At 43.2% G+C, this 19,433-nt stretch overlaps 2 protein-coding genes across 6 annotated transcripts in view; one reads left to right on the top strand and one right to left on the bottom strand.

Annotated features, from left to right (window-relative positions):
• Window positions 1-19,433, bottom strand: part of ARMH1 (armadillo like helical domain containing 1) — a 28,400-nt gene that overhangs the window by 2,368 nt on the left and 6,599 nt on the right.
• On the top strand, window positions 157-17,557 carry KIF2C (kinesin family member 2C). Of its 5 annotated transcripts, XM_048312905.1 has the most exons (22): window positions 157-428; window positions 514-608; window positions 2,402-2,503; window positions 2,722-2,770; window positions 4,530-4,562; window positions 5,418-5,543; window positions 6,288-6,404; window positions 6,806-6,906; window positions 7,155-7,250; window positions 8,245-8,299; window positions 8,383-8,545; window positions 8,823-8,913; window positions 10,498-10,561; window positions 11,657-11,748; window positions 11,998-12,140; window positions 13,535-13,739; window positions 14,195-14,305; window positions 14,810-14,877; window positions 16,061-16,163; window positions 16,241-16,357; window positions 16,718-16,844; window positions 17,035-17,557. In XM_048312905.1, exons 1-22 carry the CDS (start codon window positions 365-367, stop codon window positions 17,109-17,111), a joined length of 2,199 nt encoding a protein of 732 aa, XP_048168862.1. In that variant the 5' UTR covers window positions 157-364; the 3' UTR covers window positions 17,112-17,557. The 5 variants fall into 5 exon arrangements, with proteins under 5 accessions (XP_048168862.1, XP_048168863.1, XP_048168866.1 ...); XM_048312906.1 differs by lacking the exon at window positions 4,530-4,562 and having other exon boundaries at window positions 158-428; XM_048312909.1 differs by lacking the exon at window positions 6,288-6,404 and having other exon boundaries at window positions 159-428.

Here is a 19,433-nt window from a genome sequence, read left to right as displayed (position 1 = left end):
TTCCACCGGCCCCGAGGCTGGTCTGTCCGACCGCGGCTGGGGCATCCCGCAATCCTTCCCGGGACCACCGCCCCCGCCCGCTCCAAGCCGCAACTCACGCAGCAGGGCAGACCGCCCTGACCTCCCTTCCCCGGGAGCCGCAGTCCTGCCCGCGCCCAAGGGACTACATCTCCCGGCAGACCTCGCGCCCCACAGCCTACGACAATCCCGGGATTGCCGTGGGGGCGGGGCCTGCCGGGAGATGTAGTCCCGCTGCGACTCCCGGCAGCCCTCGCGGCACGCCGGCGCGCGGGGTTTAAACCGGCGGCGGTTGCCGGGCGGGTGTTTCGCTGCTGGGGTGGGACGTGGTTCCTGTGCCCGTGCCATGGACTCCGGCCTCTACCGCAACGTCCACCCCGGCGTCGTCATTAACATCCAGCGGAGCAATGGTGAGGAGTGGGGAACGGGGAGTTTGCAGGGTCCCGGCCGCGGCGTGGGGCGGCCAGGTTGGGGCTCAATGCCGACTTTTTCCAGGCTTAATCCATAAGGCAACGGTGAAGGTGGTGAACGTGGAGCACTCCTGCGTGACCGTGGAGTGGTCTGAGGGCGGCGCCACCAAAGGCAAGGAGGTGGGTGAGAGCTGCTCGCGGCCCCTTCTTCCCCGGGTGCTCCAACGCTCCCGGGCCCCGGCGGGATGTGCCCCGGGAAGCCCGAGGCTCGTCAGGAGCGGCGCAGCTCTTCTGCCCCGCTGGATGGGCAGCGCTCGTCCCGCGCTCTCCTTGTTTTATACATAATGAAAGCAATGCCCCAGATGCACTAAGGTAAGGTGTGAGAGCTACAGTGCCAAAGCTGCACCTTTTGCCTTCCAGAAAGGATCAAGGAGGTGTTGGGCCTCTTGCACTGTTGACTGCTGATGCTGAATGTCCCAAGATTCTAGTTTTCCAGCTCTTTGGGCTGTTTGTTGGCTTTTCATGTGTTTTACTATGGCCTTCAGGCTTTCCTTAAAATCTGTTACTAATAAGGTGCCGTGTTAACAGGGCTGGGTTTGATTTCCTGAGTCTCGGCACCAATATAACATAAATACAGTGTGAGATGGGATGGGAGAGAGGAGAGTCTGGGGCATTTGAGGCTGATGTGGCTGAAATCCTGTCACTTAAAAAAGTCTCTGTCACTGAGCAAAAGTACTTGTCCTTCTGGTGTTTCTAGAAATGTGCAGACTCTGGATTTCAGTGAAAATCTTAGAAGTTGCCATTGGCTGGTTGTTTGAAACCAAATCTTACTTTGTGCATGTGCCTGCTGCATTCAAATATAAAAAAAAATATACACGTTCAGATATAATTTCTGGCTAAATTGCTTGCATGTGTCAAGATGTTAAATCTTTAGGAAGATACTTCAAAATCCAGTAGTTTTCTTATGTGCTTATGTATATATACTATGTGCTTACACATATATATATATATATTGTCCACGTACCTGTTTCTGAGCTAATTCACTTTCCAATTAGCTGCTAACCAATTCCATATGAATTAGACTTCATAGGTTATTTCTCTTATGCTAGAAAGTGGTATTTTCACATTTTAGAGAGGTTCACCTACTTGCTTTCTTCTGTTTTCATGGACTCTTATTTAAATAATTCCAAAGTTAATTGAGAACTCAAGAACTTCCTGGTGGTGCTTGTGTTGCCTTGTTAGGTTGCAATTGCAGTTGCAAGCTGCTGTGATAGTGGAATTTTTGTGTATAGGTGCTTCCAATCTCTTCATCAGGGATAGTTTTGAAAAACAGAACAGAGACTGCGTTTCTGTATTTGTGCTCGAGCCTGCCCTATCCCTGGCTTTGCCAGGGTGCCCCATCGTGTGGCAGGATTATAATTTCACAGGAGGGTCAGTCAGGAAGTGATAGCTGACCTCAGGTGAAATCATTTGCAGTAGCAAGTGAAAATACAGTTGAGTTAAGTTATGGATTAAATGCTGAATCCTTCATTTCTCAGAGTCTAAGCAGCTATTTGACGTTTATTTCGGTAAGCACAATCGCACAGTAAACACTTAATGCTCTCCTAGCACAGAAGCCACAGAGCTGCTGAGATTTACTAAGATTAGCAGTGAGAGATTAGAGCAGGGGATGCCAAATGGGCTTTGCCCTTCTCTTCAGAAGTGCTCTATGGCACCTGCAGAGCTGTGTGGTGTTTGGCAGATGACGGTAAATGGCTTAAATAGCACATTTTGTCTGGTGTATTTAGATGTACCAGACTGTTCAAATGGAATAGGAACTACTGTTTTACTCTTCCAAGCAATTTTAATGTAACATTTAGCAGGCAGTGGGTCAAGTTTGTTTGCCTTCACTGAAAGTCCAGATTAGGAAAAAACAATTCCTAAGTGGTAGCAGCAATATTCCACTATGTAAAATCCTGCCTTTGCTCTTGCAGGTTGATATTAATGATGTGATTGCAATAAATCCTGAATTATTAGAACTACCTGCTGCTGATGTGAAAGAGAATGTTCCTTTGCAAGACAATGTAACTTTACAGGTAAGTGCTTTAAAGTAGTTCAGTTTTTTCTAAGGTACTAAAGCATAGGTTTGTTATATATAATACTCTTAGTCTTAAAGTTTGAGATCTCTACTTGTCTTTTCTGTCTCATAGTTAAACTTCGGTCAGAAATTCTTGTTGTATTGATGGTGCCCTGAAGAGCAGTGCTAGGTGTTTGCTGCTTACTGCAATTGTTTACAGCATTCCTTGTTTTTCAGAAACAGAAGCGTAGAACAACACTTTCAAAAATTCCTGCTCCCCGGGAAGGTGAGAAAATGTTGTTTGTTTTTTTTTTTTTTCTCTGCTATACACTTGTGGAACTGTGCTGGCCTGTCATTGTAGCTATAATATTCTACTTTAGTACATCATAAGGCTGCTCATTCAGGCAGTGCTAACAAAGAGGATACTGTCTCATACCAATATTTTGGACTCCCGAGGGCAGGAAGTTTCCTAACAGGTTGCTGTTCTGCTCCTGTGAGCTGGGGTTTGTGGATGTGTTCTCCTCTTCTGCTGTAGTTATTCCCTGCTTTAAATGTCACTAGGCAGTTGCTGTTGTAGTGAGTTTTAAAGTTCTGTATGGAGTTTTGCAAATGCCACAAACAACAGAAGTTAAGTGGCAGTTATTAAGATTAAAAGTGTCAAAATGAGAGTGGAAAGGACAAGAAAGAAATAGCAGTGACAAATGTATGTCTCGTCATCAAGCAGTCTCCCTAGACAATAAGTAGATCTTTATGCTTGGAGACGTTTTCAGAGCAGGCAGCCAAAGTGCCAGCTGGTGTGCCCAGCTCCCTGATTGCATGTCAGTACAATGTGTTGAGCAAAGCCAGAAGAGTAGATAGAGATGTCAGTGTGGGATTGCTAAGAAATTGTTCTTCCTGAGGTGTCAGGAGTTAGAAAATGCCTATTATCTACCTTCTTTTAGCTTTATTAGCTGACTCTATGCTGTTTGAATTGCAAATAGCAGCATTACAGGTCTATTTGTGTGATATTTGTCTATCACTGTGTGATGCTGAGCTTGAATCATTACTAATTTAATGATTCTCTTAAAGTGCATAGTTAGCTAAAACTTGTGCTTCTCCATGCAATTGAGCTGTAAACAAAACATCTGGGCTTGTCTACCCTCTTCTGTTGCATGCGATGCAAGACAGGGAAGCTGGTCCCAGAAGACAACAGTACAAATTGCCTGGCACCAGAGAGGCAGGAGTTGTCCAAGAATCTTAAAGTGTAAGAAATTGTTCTGTACTAGAGTATCCTGATCTTTCTCAAATTCAGAGAACTCCATAAATTTTGTGAACTGACAAGCAAAATGATGTGGTAAAATTATGACTGTCTATATATAGGTCTGTTAATAGAACTGGATAGCCAGCTGGAAGACACAGGGTGTGTTAATCCTGTCACTGGTTGATGGAAAGATGTCCTTGCAGAGGTCACAGCTCTCCTGAAGTATAGAATCTAATTGTATGTCTGAAATATCTGTTGCCTGTCCTACTGGCACAGTCTTGTCCCTGAAGACCTCCTCAGAGCTTAAGAGAAGCAGTGTTCTCAGTATTCATCCAATAATTTCTGTTGTTATAATTAGCTAAAGCCCAGGAGTGTCAGGGCATCTGTCCTGTTGCAAACTCTGTGCTGCACCAATTAGAAAGCTAACATTGGCTTCAGACTTGTTCTTAGACTAAACAAATTAAAGAAGATCAGAAGGTGTCTGTCTCCATCTTATTCAGGAAAGGAGAGAAGCAGAAGCAGTGCTTTCAGAATTAAGAAATAGATACTGCCTCAATCCCATGAATCAATAGGAAGTTTTGAGGATGCTGAATATCCTCACATACAAGAATCACTTGAATGAAACCCATTTACATGAAGTGAATCCTCCAGTTAATCTCCTTGTCCAGGAGCACCAGCATTTATAGAAACAGTGCTGCTGAGTGTGAGATGAGATCAGGTCTGGACATGTGTGACAAGAGAAAAGGGAATAAAATGCCCTTTTTGAGTATAATGAAACTGATGCTTTTTGTTTCTAAAATTGCAGCAGTCACCTCTGCACATGAGCAGAAGATTCAAGGTAAAGAGTTAACAGGCAGGGGCACTGAATTTTGGGTATGGTTCTAAGGAATTTGATTCAGGATTGAAATGAACCCTTGGTCTTCAATAGATCTGGTGTCTTTTGAAATAATAGTGATTCATTCTGGATAAATTCTAATAATTACTAGTCATGAGAGGTGAAGGAGTTCTAGCTTGCACATCACACTTTCTTTTTCATATCAGATTTGCTTTTTTTAAACCTATTGAGGTAAACATTCCAATCCTTCCCCTAGGAAGCTTTGCAAAGGAATTGATCTCAGTGAAAGAAATACCTTGGCATATGAAAATGGAGACTGCCTACAAAGGGACTTTTTTCAAAGACTTGCTGTTGTGATTATACAGGGTCTTTTCGCTGAATGTAGTGCCATGGAGCTCCCAGCCTACTGTGCACCACACACAGCCTGTGTGTGGGTGCCCTCATGGTGGGTGGGCACAATGCTGCCCATGGCCATTTGCCAGGCTGCAGTACCCTTGTCACCATCAAAGAGTTAATTCAAATAGCCCTGCAAGTGTGAAGCTTTGGAGGTTTTAGCAATTCTCTAACTTGAAACTTCCTCCTTCCTAGGTATTAAGGTGCTGGAACTGCCATATCCTTATGTGAATCCTTAGTGGTATCTGAAAGAAATTCACTGGAATTGCAAATCTGGAATGAAGTGTTTGCTTTTCTGTAGTGCTGTGTTTATTGATCACTTTTCACCCATATGCATTGCTTTGTCCTGCACTTTGCTGATCGGAAAGATTCTTTTAACCATACTTTGTTCTCCACTGCTCTGTACTTTGTGAGCAATTGATTAATTTCAAGTGTCTGAGTGTCTCTGGATTCCTGTTTCCAAAGCTGTGCGTGGCCGTTCCAGGATGACTGCTATCACAGAATCCCAGTGCAGCTTCCCAGTGCAGGAAGATGAGATGGCAGTAGATCCCTGCACTTCTTTGCAATCCAGAAAATATTTGTCACTTCCTGGTAAGTGGAGAAACATTCCAGTGAATTCTTAATGTGAAACAATTTTCACTTTGTGTGCACTTAATTATTCAAACTGCAAATCCTAGTGGGAGAGCAACCTGAACTCTTTCATAGATAAAATGAGAGACCTAGAGGTCTGCCACTCTGCAAATATCCAGAGCTCCTACCTGAAGTGTTTTCCAAAGGACTTTGGAAACAATGTTGTGCATAATGATGTACTTTCTTATCCAGAGAGCTGTGGTTGTGCATGTTAGGTGGATATGGTAGCTGCTTAATGCCATAAAGTGTTGTTCATGGGGCTAGAGTGGGAAGAGAAGTGCCTTAACACTGCAGACAACACACCCTGTAACTATACTGGTAATAGTTTTACCTATACAGGTTGAGTAAAGAAAGAACTTGAGCCTTCTTGAATTACAAAATTGTAGTTATTTATTTTACCAGGCCACTCTATGAATAGCTGAGGGCATGCCTTGCATGTCAAGTTCTACAAAAACACTGAAATAAGAAGCTTGATAATAAACTCTTGTCTAGTTGTTTTGGCCTTGATTTGCAGCATTGCATAAAAGTTGGTGATTGGCAAAGGATTTAAAAGTTTACTTGGACATTTACCACAGGTTTTAGATCGTTCTATCTCCTGCTGCAGGAGTTGAGCAATGCCTCTGGTCTGTGAGGCTTTAGAAATTACAAAATTATTCTTGATCTCTGCAATCTAATTATTGGTTTTGGTCTGGCTTCTTTCTGCAGCTGGCCAAACCAGGGCTAGTGGGCTGGGTTGTGTTACAGAAGCCTCACTATCAAGTGTAAATGGAAATACAGAGAATCATCTGCCTGCTGCTAGAAAGTGCTCTTCAGACAGCCCAGGTACCAGAGAGCAGTGGATAAAAACTGACTCATCAGTCAGCAATGAATCACTATGTGATTGCTGCTTTGTACACTCAGAAGCTAAAGCTTTGAAAAGGTGGCTTTGGCAGCAAGACAGAATATCTTGATCATTTTTTATTAGAGATGTGTAATTCTGTTATAGTGGTATTGCCTCAGAAATGCTGCCTTTGCTTTAGGGTGGTAGCGTGACTTCAGAGGCAGTTTCTGTGACAGATCTGGTTTGGGAAGGAAGTGCTGCAAAATTAATGGCCATCCTTCTGAAGGTGATTGTTTCCTGTATGAGCTAGTCTGTCAGCAACCTGGAAAAGTTGAAATGTTTGTCTTGTGCTTAAAACCTAGTATGAAAATTTAATCCAAGGAACTGTTTTCATTCTATCTAGTTCGAAGAAGATCTAACATTGTGAAAGAGATGGAGAAAATGAGAAACAAGAGAGAAGAAAAGAGAGCTCAAATTAGTGAAATCAGGATAAAACGAGCACAGGTGGAGTACTCTACAATACACCTGTAAGGGGAAATTCTGTAGGACACTGTACAACAGTAGTTGAAAACAAAACATAGTTTGGACAGTTCTTAGAAAGTTGTACATAAAAGTGGATTGATTCTGGTTTCAGAAAGTTCTGAATGTTGTAAAATGCTTTTAATTGCACACAGCTGCTTATTTAACAGGTTCTGGGACCTTTTTTGCTGTAACAGATCAATTACATTCATGTCCATGGTTTTTCCATGCAGGAGTTTGACAGCACCTGTCCAAACTGGGAGTTTGCACGTATGATCAAGGAATTCAGAGAAACTTTAAACTGCCAGCCAATATCTATAAGTGATCCAGTAAGTAAATACTGAGGCTACTAACTGCAGCCTGTAGACAGACTTCTCTGTTTTGTACTGAAAATGTTGACATCAAGCAGTTGGTGCATCACTGCACCTTGGAAATTGTCTGAGCACATTGTGAGCTTGAGGCAGCTGGTGGTATCCGTGAGGTCACTTGCTTTCCCTATTTAGGGCTAAGCTGTCTTGTTTTACTTTGCATGTGTCACTAGTGAAGAGCCTGTGGTTCAACAATTACCATGCAATGATGTGTGACCATCAGTGTTTTTCAGTTTTAGTGGCACAGCCATTGTTGTAGGAATAGGTATAATTTAAAATGGACTGTTGACCTATTACAGAATATGTTAATATAAGTAGGTTATATGGATTTTAAATACCTCAAAAAGTGGAGGAGCAAAAGTAGAGGTTAAAAACTAGAGAACCCTGGCTCGGTCAGTACCCTGAGCCATTAAAAACCACAGTGTACATATCACTGTGTGACAGGAGAAGAGCTTGTTACCTTTGCCTTCTGTCTCACCCAATGGCATATGCACTTCCCAGCTCATCTGATGTGTAGCTGTGCTGCACAAATAGCTAAACTTGTTGCATCAGTAAAGAACTCCAGATCACAAAAACCTCTGGGGTAAATGACAGTATTAATTTGCCTGATTAATTATTTGACCATAGCTGCAGCATTGACATTGTAAGTTTTGTTGGAAAGCTGGCTGAGGACTACACTTTTTACTATTTCTGGTACAGAGTACTTGGGGCAGTTTCTATAGCATTGCAGCATTTCCACCTGATATGTTGGAGAATGCTACATAAAGGTAAATTATTTGTAGTGTTGCTTTTTCACTGAATGCACTTTAAGATTGACATCCCTGCATGAGTGGGTTGGCTCAGAAGCAACTGATCAGCGTATAGAAAAATGGATGTGAGGGAGCATCTGATCTCTCTGTAATAAAGAGTGAGTGTAACTGGAAAATAATTACATATTTTCTTACTTTTCTCTTAGATAGAAGAGCACAGGATTTGTGTCTGTGTGAGAAAGCGCCCTCTCAATAGGCAAGGTGAGTGTACTGACCAAACAGCTGTCTTGAACAGTTTGACTTTGTTCATTTTTGTTAAAACTGAGGGTCTTTTCTGTCAACAGAACTTCTCAAAAAGGAATGTGATGTGGTTACTGTTCCGAGCAAGTATGTCCTGATGGTGCATGAGCCAAAGCAGAAAGTGGACCTAACAAAATACCTTGAAACCCAAACATTTAGATTTGACTTTTCATTTGATGAAACTTCTTCAAATGAAATGGTGTACAGGTAATGCTTGTTGCCCACTGGGAATGACTTTCAGATAAAAGCATGCAGCTATGGCTAGATGGCATCTAAGCTTAAAGAAACTGTTACCTGAAATAAGTATTAAAATCCTTTTTGGAGGAAGCCAAAGGACTGAAAAGTCTCAAGCTTATTTTTGGCATGGCCTTGCTGATTGCCTATGGATTTGCTTTTGTTTTAGTTTTTTTTTCTTAAAACTGATGATGATGAAGCAGGGTATGAAATATTTGCCTTAACTAGTTTTTATCTGTTGAATATTCAGATTCACTGCTAGACCTCTTGTAGAGACCATCTTTGAGGGTGGGAAGGCGACATGTTTTGCGTACGGCCAGACAGGCAGTGGCAAGACACACGTAAGTTTTTCCCCAGCGTCTCAAATTTTCTAGCTTTGATAAAGTATTTCAAAGCTCCCTGATGTTTGAGCATGAGTAGGATCGTGTAAGAAGTTTGGACCTTGGTTTTATTGTCTTAAAGCTAATACTTTGTAAGATGTTATCTCTTTTTCTGTAGCTATATGTACCAGTGGGTTTCCTTCGAGGTTGTCAGGAAAAGTGTACTAAAATCCCCCATAGGTGGCTTTTCAAAGATTTAGGATGTCCTGACATGTCAGTTTTAGTCATGACTATTTCTTTCCTCAAATGCCTGTTGCTGTTTAACTCCTGACTGAAAAGTGGGGCTATTAGCCTCCATCTGAGACAAAGGCCACTGTCTATCCTGTGTTTTGAGCTTGGAGACACTCCAAAGACTTCAGCAATTATATAAGAATAACCCTCTTGATGCACATAAATATTTAAGTGATCTGGTATTGTTTGTGAAGTGGGTGAGTTAGCGTGTTTGCTTTCTAACCACTCCTTCCAGTCTAACAGCTGCAGTTTCAAGAGTTGTGAAAATTGTCTTCTGTCTCAAAAGATAAAGCTTGCTCTAAATTTTCAACAGCTGTGTTGTCTTTAACTTTCTTCTTCTGGGAACTATGGGGAAGAATCCTCATAGCATGATAGTGGAGCCAAATGTGCTGTTCTGATCCGCAAGAAGTGCTTGCTTCAAACCACAGTGATCTGCACTGGGCTGGACTAACTCACTGCTTTGAGTAATCAGAGTTGTTGCTGTCATTCAGTGTCAGAGGCAAGTTTTAGGCTAGCACCTCTTATCTTAAGTGTTATATAGTGAGCTGTAGATCTCTTCCAGTAATCCAGACAGAAAGTTGGAAGTTGATAGAAGTTTGAACACAGGCTGCTTTCATTGCACTGGGAAGGGCAGAGAAACCTGCTTATCTGAGCATCATTGCAGCTGTGGAATACAGCTGTGATGCACTAAAATCATAGGTGAAGTTACTTTCCCTTCCCAGTCCTAGGGGACAACTAGGACAGCAAGGACAACAGCTGTACCTTGAGACTGGAGTGCTGCACATTAAATTCTGGTAGATTGAGAATGTGTCATGGGATTGAGCTGTGTTTTAAATAACAGTGGTAGAGCAAGTCACTAGGATTGCACTGACTGAAAATTTTGTTGTGATTAAAGATACTTTGGTCAAAGGAGTTAAAGGTATTGTCTGCTCTAAATTTGTATTTTCATGTCATGTTAACTTTTCCAAGTAGCAGCAAAAATGTTATTCAACCTAGACCCTAACAAATGAAGCTTTATCTCTTCTGACCAGAGGCTGTCTGGTTGCACTGTCAATGCCATACATTTTCCTTGGAGGAACAACTGCTTTGACTCTGCACCCCAGAGCCTTACCGGCATTCAGCTGTTGCTTTGTGTAGGCCAGATCTTCTTTCTGAACTGATAGGGAATCTGCAAACTAATTTGGCACTGTGTTCCAGTAACCTCACTGGCATTTGGGCTTATCTGTGGTAACTTCCTAGTCTGTTTTTGGGACCGAGATCAGATAGGCTGACTTGTTGGTGCCATGCCTGACCTCTGGCCTTTTCTCTTCACAGACTATGGGTGGAGACTTCTCAGGGAGAACCCAGAATGCCTCAAAGGGCATATATGCTTTTGCCTGTAAGTTGATTCTTCTATAGATACAAAAGTCAAATTAATGCTTGTTGTTCTTAACTAGAGAAGATACGGTTTTGTATGGTTATTTGAAACATGTCCAGTAGAAGATACATAAAGTAATTGTGTTTTCAATAATAAGAGCTGGCGTTTGCAGGAGGTATGATTGGTTTTTTATTCATTTAACAAAATATTTTTCCTCCACCAGAAGATATTTTTTTATGATGCAAAGAGATGACACATTTTCTACTTGGGCATTTGCTGGGCAGAACCATTTCATTTTGATTCTTCTGCTTTGCTTTTGTCTCACTCATATCTGAGTACAACACAACTCTACCCATTTTTGATATAAAACTTGTTATGTGAAATACATACATGTGATGTATGTATTGTGTTTCTTCCTATAAACCTTAAATGCAAAAAAAACCTAGCATGTCCAAAATTATTTCAGAAAATGGATGCTTAGAAGCCCCTTCTTAATATAATGCCTGGAAAGTACTATGAAACCCAACCTTTACCTTCCCTTTAGAACGACACAGTGTGAAACTAGTCTGTAGCAAGGCAGCTGAACCAGGAACAACTGTTGGCTGATTTCTGAAAAATAGTTATGACTGGCCCTGAAGGAGTCTTTGCTTTTCAGCTCAGCTTCAAAGTCTGGAGCTTAATTGTGAAAAGCTGCGCTGGATCCAGCCACAGGCTCAACTAATCTGGTATATTGTCTCCAAACCGCAGCAATGCAGATGTTCAGGGATGTGTGTTTTCTAGACTTTCTGCAAGATGCACTTGAAATGCAAACACGTGACTTTTTCAGGCCTGTCCAGAACAATAGAGGATCCCAGTGTTCCCTCAGAGCAGTAAGGATTGTTGTCTGTGGGTGACATTAGCAGTTGAAACTTCTGTATTCCCCTGTTTTCAGTCCCTGGATAAGGATTCTGCTGAATCTGTTCTCCAGATGGTAGCACAGCACTGATTGTTAGCATTTGTTTGGATAACTGTCACTCAGTGCTAGACACTGCCTTATAGCTGTGCAGTGTTTGAAAGTAGATCAAGTAGCAACTAGAATGTGTTTTAAACCAGTTAACTTCTGTCTTTCCTCACTAGCACAAGATGTATTCCTCCTCCTAAATCAGCCCAGGTACAGGAGTCAGAATCTGGAAGTCTATGTGACTTTCTTTGAAATATACAATGGAAAGGTATGATTTTTTTTTTTTTTAATTTTCAAATCTTGACCTGATTTCTTTGGTTGAATATTTCATAAGTAGCTGAGTCAAACTTAATACTTTAGATCGTTCTATGTATTTTGTTTTTATTGGTGTGTTTGGAATTGAATTGAAAGTCTATGTTAAAGATGCTGTTTCTATATAGCTTTGTATAAAGACAGGGAAAAATACTTACAAGGAGTCCCTGTTCAGGTTTGCCTCAATCTTGTTGCCTAAATATAGGTGTTTGACCTCTTGAATAAGAAGGCCAAGCTTCGAGTCCTGGAGGATGGCAAGCAACAGGTCCAGGTTGTTGGTCTCCAAGAGAAACCAGTTGGCTGTGCTGAGGATGTCATCAGAATGATCACGACTGGCAGTGCCTGCAGGTTTGGTGCCTTAAAACATTTAAGAAGGTCATGTCCTGTGGCATCTCCATGTTTAGAAAAACATATATGATGCCTATAGCTGGTGCTTTGAGATTTAAACAGAAGCTTGTTGTTCCCAGTAAAGGCACTGAGCAGCACCTCTGCATGAATACCAGAAAGTGGTTACTCAACAAAAGACTAGATGGGATGGGTTCAGCCTGCCTTCCATAGAAAACGTCAGAGCTCCCCGTTCATGTGTCCTCATGGAACTCCAATAAGAGAAACCATTCACATGAGGAGATGGCTGCCTTGGAGCTTTCTAGAAGTATCAGCTAGTTTACAGGAATACAAACAGCTCCATGTGGGCTTGTAGGATCAGGGAACAGCAGCTGGTATGAACCATAGTTGCAAAAATGGTTTGGCTTAACTGCAGGCAGATGAGTTATTCCAATGGCAACAAAAATACTGTATGTGGTTCAGGAATCTTGTCTAAAGAATCCTTGAAAGCAGGTGCCAAGGGACAGCTGTAGGCTTGGCGCATCATCCTGGCAGGAAAGGCTGTGGTAGGGGCAGCTCTGGCATCATACTGGTGTCTTTGATTGGGAGCTAAAATCTATATTACCAAGTGTTACCTGCTTCAGTTAAGTTGCAACTGCTGTGGAAACGTTAATAGGCAAATGAGAGTTCCTTGGCTTCTGTACTGCACTGTGTGGGCAAATATGTTCATCCTAAAAGCTTATTCAGCGTTCTGTGCATCCTTTTTTGGCTGGCAATTTAGTTAAGAACTGTTTTAACTTTTCAGACTACTCCCTCCTTTTTAACCAGTAGTGGGTGGAACAATGAACCTGCCAGCATTCTCAGGGAATAATTGACAGTGAAGGTCACAGGGAGGTTTAAATTGAAAGATATCACTCTGTGCCTTGCAGTGATGGGGCAGGTGCAGCTGCACAGCAGAGGTGAAGTGCCAAGGCAGCTTGGCTGGAGAAAGGGATTTACCATGATTGTAATGTGCTAGCACAGCTAATGCTGTTTAGTGGGGAGCTTGGCTGAGCTTACTGTATAATGGCAGATGCATTAGGAAAATGACGTGTGGCATGCTGAAGGTGTGACTTCCAGCTCAAGTCCATGTGAGGCCTTAGCACTCAGAAAGGCATTCCAGTGTAGGCTGGCTGAGTTGATCCAGGCAGCTTGAATAGTCTTAAATCTCTATAAGCAGGGTGCAGCTTCATATTTTTCACAAGTAGTTCTGTGCTCTTATATCAGCAGCAATTCCATAATTCACACAAACTCACAGTATTAATGTGTAGGATAAACCCTAGGAGATTAATTGAATGGCTACAAGTCTTGTCTAGTGCTGTCAGGACCTGTTGTCTTCTGTGACACATTTCTAAGGCTTGTTTGCATCTTTGCTGTAGGACATCTGGGCAGACTTTTGCAAATGCCAGCTCTTCACGCTCACATGCCTGCTTCCAAATCATACTGCGCCGAAGAGGACAAATGATTGGCAAGTTTTCCTTGGTGGACCTGGCAGGAAATGAAAGGGGTGCAGACACATCTAGTGCTGATCGGCAGACACGGATGGAAGGTGCTGAAATCAATAAGAGCTTGCTGGCTTTGAAGGTGAGCTACAGCTCATGGAGCAGAGTGATAATCCACATGTGGATTCTGTTCAACTCTGGGGTTATCTGTTCTGTTTCTTTCCAGTACAAGGAAAAAACAACTGAAGAAGTACTAGTTTAGGATGTGAGCAACCTAAGAATAGAGTATACTTCCATTTAGAATGTTTCCAGGACAGTAGTGCAGTCTTGTCAGGACAGACACTGGTCTAGCTATTTCAAGCTTCATTCAAGTTGATCTTGTTTTTTGGGGGGGTTTTATGACATATGATGACTACACCTACTGCCCTGTGACAGTCAAATACCCAGAGTATATTTTAAAGACTATGAAGAGCTTAGAGCAATACATGTGACCATTCTTCAGCCTGTTGGGTTTACCAGCAGTTGGTGGTTGATAGCTTGCAGGGGTGTTTGAAGAGAGATGCCGATACTGTATTCATAAGACTTGTCATTTCGTAGGAGTGCATCCGAGCTTTAGGACAGAACAAGTCTCACACCCCTTTTCGGGAGAGCAAGCTGACCCAGGTGCTAAGAGACTCTTTCATAGGAGCAAACTCAAGGACCTGCATGGTGAGTATGCACATGTCAAACCCAATGCTTAGGTTCTATAATTTGACCAAATAGCTGCATGTTCCTCTAGAGAGAGGGGGTTTTGATGTCAGAAAGCTTCAGATCTTTTCAAAAAAAAAAAACCAACCAACCAAAAAACCCCATTTACCTCATGGAAACTTGCCCATGGTGAGTGAGATAATAAATTGGTGAGTTATGCCCAGCTCCAGTAGAAGCAGGGCTCTGGAAGTCTTTTTAATACAGTGAATCTGTGAGAGCTTGGTGTGCTCTCAAAGGGCTTTGCTTTCTGTGGATGGTGAGGCACAGCAGGTCCACAGAAAGCCAGTAGAAAATTGGATACAGGGATGCTGGCATGTCCCACAGAATCCATAAAGAAAAATGGACTTGACTGTCTCAACTCCAACCCTTTGTCCTCAAGTGTCCCACCTGTGTGGTGAGATCTGTAGGACCATTAACAAGCAAAAGTCAAGACAGGAGTCACTAAGGTTTCTTTTGTGTTTGCAGATAGCAATGATTTCTCCAGGCATGAGTTCGTGTGAGTACACCTTAAACACACTGAGATACGCTGACAGGTAACGGCCTTTCTGACCTGGGGATTCTAATCTTATTGTAAAAAGGTGTTTTAGCTGCTTTTACTCCGACCTTTGGAACCTCAGGTTCTCTTGTATTGTTTGTATTGGCAACCTGGAGGTTGGTTGTTAGGAGCAAAGTATCTTAGAGCTGTCATATGAAACTAACCTGGGTGTTCTGTGTGAGGCATAATAGAGATGATGCAAACCCATGAGTAATGTCTCTTTTCCTCAAAGGAATCTCCTCTCATGCTAGACTTCAGACTGGCCTGGTTCTTGTAGGGAGTTTATCCTGTCCTGAATGGTTGCCTCTGTGCCTTTTACTTTTTGTAGTACTTTGTTGACCCATCTGTAAGGGTGTGCTAAGAATGTGTCACAAATGAGTGTTTTAGGTCACTCAAAGAATCACTGGCAAAGGTATCAGCAAAAGCAGGTTTAAAATTAAATGAAAGACAGAGTTTGTTGTCAAGGTTCACTCTACTACTTACTAGGTGGTTAAAGCACACAGAGAAAAATTTGACTAAAATCAATCTATCTAAAACCAGAATCAACCTAATATTATCTACCTGAAAGCCTGAAAAATGGAAAAAGGGGTAAGGATGAAAAGGAATAAGGGAGACCCTCCCCTTGAGTTACAAGATTCATGTGACCCCCTTGACCCCCCACTAGACCAATGGTTTGGGCCTAAAGATTTTAACTGCACCTAATCTGTAGCCTAATTTAAATAATTTAACATAAGATTCTATTGAATTTACTATAAGCACAAAGTATCTCACTTACAGGCCTAACTTACTTACAAATCCAACAGACTTAAGAATCTAAGAGAGCAACCTTCATATAGCATAGCCACACACACAGAGACCTGAGGAACTATGTGCAAGGTTTTATGTACCACCCACTGTGAAGGGACTTCAGTCCCAGCTCAGGTGATGTGAGTGTAACTGCCAGAGTGGCTCCTGGATGCCCGGACAGGAAAGTTTCCTTAACACAAACATCTCCTGGCTTTCCTTCCCACAGTCTTCAGGGGCTTCTGCCCACGTAATGGGGATGGTAATTGTGCCACTTTTGAAGTGCAGCTGATTGATTGTTTCTTGCTGAACACTGATTGATTGCAGTAGCTGCTTTGTGATGCTGTAGCCAAGAAACTGACAAAGATGAATTTGAGTGACAAATCTTCTTGTTGCAGAGTGAAAGAGCTCAGCCCTCATGATGGATGTAGTGACACACAGAGTCAGATGGAGACTGAGGAGACAGAGACCAGTATAGAAGGCTCAGGTCTTCAATTCAATGTATGTGTGTGCAGTGGGCTAAACAGAACTCAAAGCTGGGAACAACTTGCTGTTCTTACCTGGGCTATTTCTTGCAGTTCTCCAAGGACGAAGAGGAAGAACTCTCTCCCCACATGTTCAGCTATCGAGAGGTTATGACTCAAATTAGTGAATGGGAGGAGAAGGTTGTAGAACAGCTCAGAGAACTGAGACAGGTATGGGGAAGCAGCAAACCCAGCCCAGACTGCCTTCTATATGTTGATAGCAGCTTGCTTTGTCTGAGCCAAGTGCTGCTGGGGAGGCAGCAATGCAAGATGCTGTACCAGTGGTGTTACTTTTTCCTCACTGCCAACTTTTTCCTGTAGTTTCTGGCTCAACTGGTTAAACTGGGGCATTCCAGTGCTTTTGCCAGTTCCTTTTCCCCTCCAAATAGCAACCTCTACTTGCTGCTAATGAGCACTGACTGCTCCTGGTCTGTAGAAGCTCAGCTATGTTGATTAGATTGCCAGATTTGAAGAAACTAATTGAATTTCCAGAAAGTCCATTTCTCATCACTGTTATCCTCGTAAATACAGAGAATGACGACTGAACTTGACTACCTCTTGGGAACTGCAGAGAAACCAGACTATGATCTTGAGACCTTTGTGGCCAGAGCTAAGTACTTTGTAGAGGACAGCTCAAGAAATTTCCTCAGTGTCAGAGGTATGTTAGACCCTGTATCTGACTACCACTGTTACTAAGGCTTTTCCAAAGACTTGAAAGTAATGCCAGCATACCGGGGGGGTTTGAGTACCCAGTCCTGCACAGCTCTGAAGTCTGCTGAGAGCGATAGCTGGGCTGGAAAATTCAGCTTCCAGATCAGTCACCCTGTTGCTCTTACCTTTCTTTACAGAAACACTGGATGCCCTGGGGACAGCCATGCAACTGGAGGAGCAAGCCAGCAAGCAGATAAGCTGGCAGAGGCCTTAGTTATTACAGCAAAACCTGGTTCACAAGCAATCTTGCATGCACTTGTCTTGTCTTTCATGTTCATCAGTGGTTTGTATCACTCCTGTTTTAAATGTGGTAGTGTCTGCAGGTCACATGCCCAAGGGCAGTGAACACAGCAGCCTTTTTCTTCATGGCCTGTATCAGGGTACTCAGCAAAGTGCTAAAATGCACCCACTGCAATGCTCGGGTAGGGGGCCTGAGAGTCTGTAGTCTCTGCCTGAGATGTCTGGCATCTGGCCCTTTGCTAGTGACAATGGTCTCCCCTAACAGAACTAAATACACATGTATAGTATATAACCTTTTCCAGATGTGCTTGAAACATTGCAAAACTGTTGCAAGTTTTGCTTTTCTAGAAAGAAAATGGACTATGTGATTGTAAAATCCAGTATTTTAAGAAGTTGAATAAATAAACGTTGTTGGATCTAGTTAACTGTCCTATAAAAAATATTTATTGCTGATTTTGGTAAAGTCTAACAGCTCCTAAAGACTGGCTCATTGTTGGTAGGGAGGCTGATTTCTTGGATGAAGTTTCTTTTCAAAATCTTTATACTTGTAAAGTTTACATAAAAATCACTCAAAATACATTTTGTCTCTTAATTTTGAGATCCTGCTGGGATCCCCTGACAAGGGGGAAGCTGGCTTAGGTGCAGCTATGTGCTGCCATGGCCCTTGTGTGCAGCCTGGGTTCAGATCGTCCTGCTCACCCTGTTGTCTGGGAAAAGAGCAGGTTCAGGGCAGGAACAGTTGTGAGGGATGTGCTGGTGCCTGCTCTTTCTTATTTGTTCAGCTCAGTTCAGCATTTGTCTTCAAAAGCACAGAATAGTTGTGTGGGCTCTGGGTTCAGCAACACAGGAGCCAGCTATCCAAACATCAAATCACAAAGGGATCCTTCTACCCTTACTCCCTCTTTTCTTAGAGTTGCCTTCTCCCTCTGAAAGTCAAGGCTCTAATTTAAGTGACAATGCCCCCCTAGCTCAGCACCTCCTGTCTATGGACTGCATCCTTGCTGTGTGTCTGGGGATGCCAGCTCTAGTGGAGGTCAGTTATTCAGCGTGGATGGGATCAATTTTTGTGTGCCATGTGTGTTGGGTTGACCCTGAGTTGATGGACAGTCTTTAAGACCAATTACGCTTCTCACAATTTACATATTTAAACCGCACGGAAAGGCGGGACTTCCCCTTTTGGTCGGAGCTCGCCTGCTGGAAGGTGGGGGGGCTCCGAGCCTCCCGGCCCCGCTGGGCCGGGCCGGGGCCACTGCCCCTTTCCCCCTTTCCCATCGCCGCGGCACGGACCCTGGGTCGCTGCGGGGGACTGTCCCAGAGCCGCAGGCAGCTAAAACCAGCCATGGACTGCTCACAGCTAAACCCATCCAGCGCGGCTTCTGGGGACAGGCGGGTCCCTCTCCTCTCCATGCGGAGCCGGCGGAGCCAGCGGGAGCCGGCAGAGCCTCCTGTCTGCAGCCAGCACACTCCGTGCTGAACTGAAGAGGACACCACGCAGCCAGCAGCACAGAGGGAGCGAGGCTTTCCCCACCGTAAAGCCCGAACAAGAACACCCTTCAACATGGCGGCTTCAGAGTCAGAGAGAAAGAGAAGTGAGTCACGTGGGACGGAGCTGAGCATGGCGACGGGAGAAAAGAGGGCGGTGCCGCGATTCTGGCGCGCAGCTTAAAAGAAACCTTCTTGCATGCCGTGGTAAGAAACTGTAATACCACAAACTGTTTGTCTCTTTAATCCATTTGAAGAACATGGGGGGGGGTGGAGAATCAACGTGTGCCTATGAAGTTTGTGAAGAGTGCCTATGCCAGGCTATACAGAAGTAGTAAGAGGCTGTTAGAGACTTGTGGCGAAGAAAAGCCTCTGTGTGCAGGCCAAAATAACTTATCCTTAAAAAGATGAATAACCCCATGTGATGGCCCATGTTCTGTAGTGTGAAAGAACTGTGAAATTCTTCATGGGAGAGATGTTCTACACACAGCAGACTGTTTGTTTCCGGGCGGGTCTGCTATTGGTGGCAGTTTGGGAACCACGTGCAACTGAAGGAAAACCCTTTTTTCCTTAAGCATAAGAGAGAGACTTTTCAAGAACTGCAACACTGACTAACATCCCATGTTCTGTTATCCCTTGTGTGAGCTGGATAAAAGGAGAGAAGTGCTGGAAAGAGGGAGGGGGGGGAATTTACTTTAATTTTGTTTTGTTGTTTTCTCTTTACTTTTAATTCTGTTAGTAATAAAGCTCTTTCATTGTACTGCAACTGTTTAAGGTTTGTGCCTACTTTGCTTTTCTCCTAATTCTTATCTCA

The sequence above is a fragment of the Corvus hawaiiensis genome, chromosome 9 (assembly GCF_020740725.1).
Source record: "Corvus hawaiiensis isolate bCorHaw1 chromosome 9, bCorHaw1.pri.cur, whole genome shotgun sequence".
Classification (NCBI taxonomy): Eukaryota; Metazoa; Chordata; class Aves; order Passeriformes; family Corvidae; genus Corvus; species Corvus hawaiiensis.
Note: the sequence above shows the minus strand (reverse complement) of the source record. Positions and strands in the feature narration are given on the sequence as shown.

Coding starts and splice junctions, on each gene's coding strand:
- KIF2C (XM_048312905.1), top strand. CDS start 365: ATGGACTCCGGCCTCTACCGCAACGTCCACCCCGGCGTCGTCATTAAC. Junction 429..513: donor TAACATCCAGCGGAGCAATG/GTGAGGAGTGGG, acceptor GACTTTTTCCAG/GCTTAATCCATAAGGCAACG. Junction 16,845..17,034: donor AAATTTCCTCAGTGTCAGAG/GTATGTTAGACC, acceptor CTTTCTTTACAG/AAACACTGGATGCCCTGGGG.